Consider the following 10,185-nt stretch of genomic DNA (forward strand, 5'->3'; position numbering starts at 1 on the left):
CTATTTGGTTTTACTGCTGAATAACAGCAGCCTTGACTTCATTATTCCAGTATTTGCTTGGTTGTGTTTTGGGGTTTTTTTATGAACCTGCTAAAAAATGCTAGGCACTCTGCAAAGCAAGCGAAAAAGATGCCTATTTAGAGAGTGAGTAAAAGGAGCAGAGTTTAGGTACAATTTGTACCCAGATGGAGATCCAGGAAGCCTCCAAGCCAGGTGACGTGCTTAGGGTTGTCTACAGCACTCGGGACTGGCCTACTTCTGCTCTGCAAGAAAGCCATGGAAAGTCTACCCCTGGGTTCAATGGAAGCAAACTAGGTCAAGGCTGAGTTCCTCTGAAACCTCAACCTTAGAGAAAATAAGCACAGAAGGAGTACGTGAGCACACCCATGTTGCAAAGGTACGTTCACTAATTGCTTTGGTGGTCTTGGGATGTGTTTTGGAAATTACTTGGCTTTCATATTGCTTCATGTTCTGACTCCATTGATGAGGCTCTGCTGAAACTACAACGACTTGCTGCAAGGGGTAGAAGCAACACGAGTTATATAGCTTGTACCTGAATGTATGAAATCACTTGCAGCTGGCTGCTAATTTAATTTCATGGTGTGAATTCATGACGCACAAATCCTAGAAGTTACTGCATTTTTTGCAACTCCTAATTAAGCTTTTGGGGACTATTATACTTATTCTCACGCCTACTGCATGCTGGCATTGCTTATTACTCTTCTTCCTTTACTTTCATGGGAGCCTAAGCTATCCTAATCCATAGAGAAAAACAAGACCTGGCAGTTCTGCTCCTCTAGGAGCAGATTACTTTAAACCTCTGGCCATTAGAAATGGATGCAGAAGCTTGGGAGAGAAGGAACCCCTGATCCGAGGTTAAATAACAGCCCTGCTCAACACTGAAATCTGTTTTTGGCAATTACTGCATGCTGTCTAAATAACCTACTTTGCCAGGCCCAGCCCAGAAACATCAGTGAAGGGGGGAAATAAATAAATAAGTAAATAAATAAACAAGCGTCTTTTCTTACAACTCAGAAAAGATGTGGTCGATCTCAGGCCGGGGGCAGAGGTTGTTTAAGAATACCCTGTACACGTCTGGCGTGAAGTCGTCTTGAGGGATTGAATCATTCTGCAAAATGGGGAGAAAATAGTGAAAGAACAAATACAGCACTTTTGTATGCTCTTTGTAAACAGATCACTCACTATGGCACTCTGGATTTGCTTCCTGCAACCTAGAGGAGCCTGGATTTCGCAGAATACTGAATTCCCCTGGATAACAGAGCAGCTTAAAGAGTACATCTTTAAAAAAATATAAATACTTTCATCATCTTAGTTTCCATAAGGCAAAGTCACCTCTTTCTCTGAGCACCTGTGAAGAAGAAAGGAAAGACACCGCTCCATCTAACCACATTATCTGTAGTATAAATAGGTACATCAATCCCAGTGAAGGCTCCCAGCGGGGTGGCCGACCAGTGGTGCTGAGCCCACGTGCTTCACCGAGCAAAATGGCAGCGTCACAGAGGATGAGCACGTCACACGGGAATGATTGGGTCACCGAGTCATTATTAATACACTTGTTCTCTGACAGCAACAGAAATGTTTCCTTTTCCTTCCTAAAGACACATGTTCAACATACCGTGATTCTGGGGCAAGACTTTTCCATACAGCTTTGTCCTAAACACTCGGTGTAACACATCTGGCAATCAGATTTCTTTCACAGAAATTGATAAAAATACTCTACTATAGAAGAGACACAAGCATTTTTTTCTCACATTTTCTAACATTTAGAACAATTTACATTTAATCCTGCTTCTAGATGATACTTTCATCATTCCTATTATATCTGTTGGCTTTGTTTAAAAAAAAAAAATCTTTTTTTTTTTTAACTGGAGGGAATTACTGGACTGGGTAAGGAAAACAGTTCTTTGCATGAAGCTCAAGAGCTATCCTCCCACTCACATGTGCTGCCTTCACGCTCCAGAGTTTTTGCAGAAGAGAGCAAGGGCTGCTTCTTTAGCGGGGCTGGGAAGAAGTGAGGACCCCAAGGAAGGTGCAAAGCTTTTTTCAGCACAGAACAGTAGCGATGTGCTCCAAGAAAGAAAAATAGCACAGAAGCTTTTATTTTGTGCAGAGGAAACTTTATAAAGGAACAAGAAAAAGGAAAATGCAAAAAACCCACAAAATACAAATACTGAAAATCTAATTTTTTAGTTTCTTCCATACAAGCTATCTTTATCAAAAGCTATGACCTGTAGTCTTCAGGAGCACCATGGGCCCGTGTGATGCCTTTCCACAGCTCCAAAATAATGCCTGAATGTGATGAAGCGGAGGAAGAAAACTGTAACTTGGACACAAAGCCATTTGCTTTTAAATGCCATTGAACCTGGTCGTCTCAGAAGCAAACTGCTGAGAGAGGAAATCATTGTTTTTATTTATTCCGCCTGTTCAACGCCGTTGCCAAGGGAATCGGAAGCATCAATTCAAGTCTTTGGTAGACGGAAGGAAACTTTTCCATATTTTTCCTGCTTTAGGTTAAAATAAATAAATGCATACCACGGGCATCACTTTATCTCTCCTTTCATCTATGAAACCCGCAGAGGCCCTCTGAGAGGCTTTTGTACTGTGACCATTGTTCAGTGTTTCTGTCCGCAAGCACGGACTGAACCTGATCCAGCTCACGCTCGGGCAGAGCGTCCATCTCCAGGCTTCAACGATCCGAGGTCACCAGCTCTCAGGCCCTTCTGCCTTCCTTTTTTTTTGGCAGACTGTGCAAGTGGCTGCAGGGTGAACTGGTTCGAAACTCACCTGGCCAAAACAACACCGTGCACTCCACCGTGGGATCAGCTTGCTGAGCCAGGGAACTTGCCCACAGCGCAGCTGCTAAATCCAGCGCAAGGGTGGATGGAGAAGTTTATAACCTGAAGTCGGAGGATGGAAAAAGCTCCTTTCGGCGACAGCCATCGGTGACACAGAACTATGTGTGAAACTGCACCTACTACACTTCGATAAATCTGAGCTGTGGTGCTTTCAGTTGAGAGTAGGCTGCTGATACTTATGTTTTCCTAAAGGCCAGGATTCATAAAGCTTGTGAATTTTCTTGTTATAGCCAGCACCCCGCGCTCTGTTCCCCGTACCTACGATCCCTACTCAGTAGGCTGCTGCTCCTTAGCCAGCACTTATCCTAAGGGCATTTTAGATGTCGATTCTGTAATTACCACAAAATTACAGACTCCCGTTGACCTAATATATTTTTTCCTTTACAGGGGATTTGAAGGTACTCAGCACTGAACAGAACGTGGGTCTTTTCCGATAACCCAAGATCCAGGCTTTTATTTGCCACTAGGTTACAATGAAGAAAATATATATATCTGTTTCGCAACGGGTATCTACAAACACCTGTCTGCAAAGAGGATAGCAAACACAAGCCTTCAGGCATAAGTACAGAACCTTTTAATAACTATTTCCTACTGGTAACGTCATCGGTGGGCTACAAAACACAGATCTGGATGGGAGATCAAAGCCTTGCTGCAAGCACGCGCCACCCCAGGCACAACCTCAGCCAACTTTATTTGGATTCCAAAAACCTGCCAAAAGTGATTAAAATATACTGCCCCTTTCCTCAGCCCGGTTTGAGCCGTCCACATTTCAGTGGAACCACCCACATACCTTATGCACTAATCTCTTTTTTGAGACCGATGAACAAATCACAAACTTTCTGTACCACATGGGAGCATCTCTCATTTCCAGCTTTGCTCAATATTGGCATTCAGTTTTATTCTGTGATTAAGACGCTCTACTCATTTCAAGCACTGTTGATTTACGATTTGTCTGGTAACCTGCCTGCGTTTGTAACATCTGTATACAGTCTCTTATGTATTCGGCAGCACAACACCTAATTCAGATTATTTGCACAGACAGGACTCAACAGCTGGTTGTTTTATTTTGAGCTAACAGTCAAGCTCACTGGTGCTTCATTGTGAACCTCTACATTAACTGGAAGGCAGAAACCGGTCTTCACAACCAAACAGGCAACTAAAATAAAGCTCTTCAAATTCTATTTAAGGTACCTTTGACTAAAACCAAAACAAACAAAAACACCCAATGATAACAAAAAGCAACCCCCCTTTCTCCAAAAGTAGCCAAGGTTTTTAAAAAATCATAGGGGAATCAGATGCCAAACTCAAAAACTCATTGGCACATTTCAAAACTTCCTTTAAACATTTATTTAAACATCGCTCTGCTTTCAGATCTGCTGGATGACAAATGCTGCCAAAAATCAGCTCACACAGGGTTTGGTCCTGCAACACTCTACATATTCCAGATTCGACCCAGAAATACATAAATAAATAAATCCACGCTTTGAAAATGTGCTTGAATTGAAGTCCATGGGTCATCCCACTGCAGTCATGCTCAACTGCTCAGCCAAATCAGGGCTGGAGTGCTCAGCACTGCAGAGAATGCATCCCTTATAAAGGTCCCTAAATATGAAATAAAGAGTTTATTTTCAGCACTCTGGGGAGCCTCTCTCATGCTATTCTTCTACAGCAGGATGAAGGCAATTATCCAGGCAATGAGAACTCTGCCTCCTCTCGCACTATATAATACAGTGCCTACATGTTGTCTCACGCGGTCTACTGGCAAGCACACACACAGAGTGAATTTGCTAAAGAGCAGGGTTAGTGGTTGCTGAAGTTTGCACTGTCACAGACAAGTCCATGCAGTGATACTATAACCTGGCAGCATAGCTCAGGCTGCCCTGTCACTGCTGAGGTCACTGTGTAAGATAGATGAGGGACTGTCGCAACCTTGAAGCTATGAATCAGGAAGAGAGTGATGAATGATTGATTGATCCCAAGATTGACTTGGGATCCTCTTACATGTAACTGTGAATTTCATTTTGTGTTTTAGGGTCACGCACAGGTTCTGAGAGGTACAGCAAAAGATCAAGTGAAACTCATGGCAAAAGAGCCTTGTATCTTCCTAAGCCATGAGAAGTTATGTTTTTTCTATGAAACTTGGAGAAGACCCTTACAGATATCTTCATGAGGCATGAATAACAAAAAACACCCAAAAAGCCTAAGCTGTTAACGTCTATGAGAGACTTTCATGAATTCTTTGAATAATTTATTGTGGTTTCACTGAGGAAGATTCCTTGATATTCATGTCTTGCACACTGCTGGGAGTCCAGTGCTGTCCAAGGCTTTATGGGAACACCATTTGTCCTGTAGCACAATGGGGCAGAAAAGCTGAAAATTGAAGTTAAAAATTTTACTTGTTCAAATAAACAGAAACACAAAGGAAAAGAGCTGTAGTTGAAGAACTGAGTTTTCTGCTCCATTACCTCCATGAGATTCAGAGTTTCATACTTCTTAAGCACTTAGCTTCTAAAATATTTTTTCTACGACGATCAACAGTTTTCTTTGTTGCATGAAGCATATTTCTCTTTTGTCCCAACCAAAGAAAGCCTCTACTTTATACTATGAATCATTTTCAAGATGGTATCCCAGCAACAAGTATCCAGCAATGTGTATGTAACATTGACTGTACTTAAATAAATAGCAGAAAAAGGTTGCAGTTTCTTTCAAGGACTCCAGTGATGTTTAGATTTTTTTTTAGAGATACATAGTAAAAAGAAGTAATAAATCAACTGATTTAAAAAGCAATGCTTCAGTGACTTTTTGCACATCTTACCTTGTTTGCTAACAACTAAATGAAAACCTCACAACCTTACTTCAGCTAAGATTGTTATACTATTTATACCTAACTTTACAGACATTCCTTGGAATTTCCAAGGAATTAAACTCCCAAGCCTGTGAAGAAAGGTATCATTGGTAAGAGGTATCTGAAGTTTGGCTTGTGAAGATCTTGCTCCATTGTTCTTCTAGAGCCATAGGAACTGGATCTATTAAGAAACCATTGGGGAAGCAAAGGCTGACCAAACATGACAGCACAGAGTTTTCTGCAAGAGCAAGGGATTAGGAGATACAGGCTCTCCTCTTCTGCAGATTGGTTCTGCCCCACCTTTTGGACCTCCAAACGTAGGAATTATCCTGCAAGAAGCTTCCTGGAAGAGAATCTCCATCTGGGAGGGAAGCCTAAGGACATCTCCACTCCATTGTTAACTAGAGTCACCTGCTTGAGCTCATTCCTCTTGAAAAAAACCTTCCTGAGGGTCAGGTACCATCCTGCAAATGTTCTGGGTTGAGGAGAGCTACTGGATTAGCAGCATACAACGGCTGCTATAATGCTAATGCTGTGGGTATGCATTGTACTAACAGCTTTGACACTATAGCATTTCAACATTTACTCCATGCACCTTTTAGATAAACTACAGTGAGTTTAACTGTCACTTAACTCAAGCTATAGTTTTTTTTGGTTTGTTTTTTTAGAAGGAAACAGATTACACCATTAGCTACATCTTGAGCTAACATTCCTCTGAAATCATGCCTTGCAAATTGTGCAACAGTCACTGATTTTTAAAATACTCTCATAGGATTTTTCTAGGACAGGTCACACAACCCCCTGCTCCTTCCTTTAATCCATTTGCATTTCTTCCAGGCACTCCTGGTCCCTACATAATTTCAAATCAAAGGAACTCAGATTTGCAAATGGGTATCAGGAACTTCTGTGTGGGAAAGACAGACTTGCTGCTGAGGACCCATCCAGAAGCAAAGCCAGCACAGCATGATCAGCCTTGAACAAATTGTCCTCAACTCAGCAGAGAGTAAACACCACTGAATACAAGCAACACTTTGTAAAAGCAAGGAATAAATTCAGATGCTTACCCTGGAAGATGGAAGATTACAAGCTTCTAATGCAGTCTCTACTCGTTTTCTGTCAGCGGAAAACAAGCGGTATATGCTGCAAAATGAAGAGAAACCAGAGGGAATTAGCTTGAAGACATACCTTGATGGCCCCTGTGCCTTAAAGACTGAATATCACTTCCCAGTCATAGAATCACAGAATCATTTAGGTTGGAAAAGACCTTTAAGATCATCAAGTCCAACTGTTAACCTAGCACTGCCAAGTCTACCACTAAACCATGTCCCTAGGCCATGTCTATATGTCTTTTAAATACCTCCAGGGGTGGTGACTCAACCACTTCCCTGGGCAGCCTATTTCAGCGCTTGACAACCCTTTCGGTGAGGAAGCTTTTCCTAACATCCAATCTAAATCTCCCCTGGTGCAAAACTTGAGGCCGTTTCTCCTGTCCTAGCACCATTACTTGGGAGAAGAGACCGACACCCACCTCGCTACACGTGCGTGTGTCTAATTGGTGTAGCAGGTCACTAATTATGGGGAGTCACAAATTATGGGGACTTCATTCTGCTCCCCATCCCTGTCTTCCAGCTCAGGGGGCTGGGTACCCAGAGAATTGGCCTTACTATTAAAGACTGAAGCAAAGAAGGCATTAAGGCATTACCTCAGCCTTTTCCCCCCACATGCAATAAAAGATATCTATCACAGCTTTAGATATTTATTTCCATTTGTTGGCTGCTCAGTAAAACAACTGAGTTTAATAGTGCCCACAATGGGTTTAACTCAACCCCACACAAGCCCCTATTACACCAGATAGTTATTTGAGAAAGTTACCACTGCTCTCCTCACATTACGCCAGCGACATGCAATTTGAATACGTTTATCCTCACAACATGTCTCCGAGGTAAAGAAACTTGGGGTTTTTTATATTTTATTTTACACAAGTGGAACAAAGGCAGAAAAGCTAAATGTCTCAAGACCACAAGGGCAATCTATGCCCAAAGGGTATTTGAGCAGAGACATCCTGGCCACTGTTTCCTGCAATACGCGTTATAAATAGAGGATAAAACTATTATTCTAGACACAGGGGTCCCATATTCATCCTAAACTTATATTCACATTCAAAAGTCAGAGGAGACTACATGGTAAGGAAGGAGAACAGAACTTACTTCTTCAGTGGAATGCGCCCTTCTGGAGTCACCTGCAGCTTAAGTTTTGTGTAGCTGTGGAGAGAAAAGCATCCTGGTTTATTTTTACAGCATTTTCAACTACCTTTCCACCAACTTAATAGCTCAATGCTACTGCTCTGATCATGTGGCAAGTTCCGCTCAGCTCTTTTGCCCAAGATGAAAACCTGTTGGGATATCGTTAATAAGTAAATACCTTTTCCATCAACAGTAACGCTCCTGTAGTGTCAAATACTGTCTGTCTTGCAACAGGACATTGCAAATATCATTAGTGCACAAGTGTATCATCCCCCAGACTGCCTGCCAGTCTACCAGCAGACTGAATTGTGGCACACAAGCTACACAAGTTGCCTGGAAAGGTGGCTATACCCTTCCTCTTCCAGGGACTGAAATTGGCCCTGGATGTTGCACACCAACATCCCTGCCTCCCTAAGCCCTGTGAAGGTTTCTTCATTTGACCCTAAACGTGTTCACTCCTCAGCTGGAAGAAGTCAAATGAACTGAAGTGTCTCTACACCAGCAAGAGTGTCAGTATATTTAGCAGCCCTGGGCAAGCCCAAGACATTTCCAGCGTGAAGCAATGTAAAAATTACATGCTGAAACCATCTACAGGCAGGCAATTATCCAGTTTTTGAACTGAGTATTTAGGGCACCTCGATATCTCAGGACCTGTGACTTCTCTCACATGCTCATTAAGGCAGCAGGATGAGGACGTACCTTCCAAATCTTTCAACATACTGATTCAAAACCTACTGAAACAGGAGTCATCCAGTAGCGTTAACGAGAAGCTGTTGGGCCTACAGCTGCTATCTGATGATCCTCCTGGTATGCGAGGACTACTGGTTACCAGCATAACGCTTACCAGCAGCAGCCTGCAAAGAGCTGCTTTTTGAGTGCTTCATCTCTTCCACTTGAATATAATTAAAACTATTCATGAGTTTTGCAGTAATATGATCTGGTGAAAAATGTGGCAATACTTAAATATTTCAGAGGAATTTTTTTGTTGTTGTTAAAACAAAACAAAAACACAAACCAAAAAACACAAACTTTTTAAATTTACCCACTGGCCTACCAAAAGAAAAAGAAACTGCATGGTTCTAATAAACTTTTCTTTTCTTCCCAACCAAAAATGCCATTAGCAACCGCTTCAAAAACAAAGTACGTGCTAATATCCCTAACTAGGATAGGAACATTTTCACAAATCCTTGTCGCCTCATATGCATCATCTGGAAACTGCAATCTCTTGTGCTACTGTGTCACCAAACAAAAATATTGTCCCCTCGGTCCCATCTCCCAGCACTGAACTAGATTAAAAAGAAAAAATCAAAGTGGTTAGTAAAAAACCTTTCTTTTATTTCGCCTTCTATTTTTTAAAACATTTGAGTACATTCTGGTCACATTTAATGTTTTTCTGTATAGCCAAGAAAGCTGGAAATAAAAGAAAATGGGGAAAAAAAAATACTGAACTTCAGTTAAAGCAAATAAAAAATGTGTGTCTGAAGAACAGTCAACCCCCACCAGTACTTGCCACCTTTTTTCCTCCCAAATTCTTTGTTACAGGAGGGACACTATTTTTTCCCCTGCAGCCATTATCGACCCATGTAAGAAAACCAAGCATATTATTCCTGGTAAAAAGCCTGTTAGGAGATACTCCTGTTGGCAGCAGCCGCACAGACTCATTTCAGTAATGCAGTGCTGACTCCAAGGACGACAAAAGCTGGATGTAACGCTGACCCAAGGTTTCCACAGTAGAGTGACCCTTTGCTCAATACTGCACGGGTCAGTATTTCAGTAGTAATGTACTCCTGTGTCCATTTTTGCACCCCGACACAAAAATACACTGCGTGGTTACAACAGAGGAATGAGCACTTTATAACCAAAATGACAGTTTTTATTAACCACCCCTCCTCCGAAATTAACCCCATTTTTCTCATCTGACCGAATCACAGGAGAGCTGCTCAAGCTGTTTGGTATTGCACTTCCAACTCTGCCAAGGACTGAATGCCACAAAGAAAACAACTTTTCTAATTCTGCTCTAATGCAATTTGCTATTCTATTTCAACAAAAGGGTTCTGACTGGACTGCAACCAACCCTTTCCTTAGTACAGTAATTATAACAGGGAAATAATTTTAATCTTCAAAGTCAAAGAGTTCTTAAGTGACTCTGATTTGGCATCTGTGCAGAGGACCCTGGAAACCCTACAGTGATTTATTAATTAGTGGAAAAAGACACAGGAAT

General features: G+C 41.8%; 1 protein-coding gene across 1 annotated transcript in view; it reads right to left on the reverse strand.

Moving 5' to 3' along the window:
• The window catches only part of LOC104623584 (1-phosphatidylinositol 4,5-bisphosphate phosphodiesterase beta-1-like), a gene marked incomplete at its 3' end in the record, with an annotated part of 21,125 nt that overhangs the window by 590 nt on the left and 10,350 nt on the right, over positions 1 to 10,185 (reverse strand). Inside the window, exons 4-6 of the mRNA XM_010290720.1 lie at positions 7,929 to 7,982; positions 6,786 to 6,861; positions 1,029 to 1,129 (exon numbers count right to left, since the gene is read on the reverse strand). Coding sequence (XP_010289022.1) covers positions 1,029 to 1,129; positions 6,786 to 6,861; positions 7,929 to 7,982 — 231 coding nt within the window. The remainder of the gene's footprint in view (positions 1 to 1,028; positions 1,130 to 6,785; positions 6,862 to 7,928; positions 7,983 to 10,185) is intronic.

Source organism: Phaethon lepturus, unplaced genomic scaffold, assembly GCF_000687285.1.
Source record: "Phaethon lepturus isolate BGI_N335 unplaced genomic scaffold, ASM68728v1 scaffold247, whole genome shotgun sequence".
NCBI classification, from domain to species: Eukaryota; Metazoa; Chordata; class Aves; order Phaethontiformes; family Phaethontidae; genus Phaethon; species Phaethon lepturus.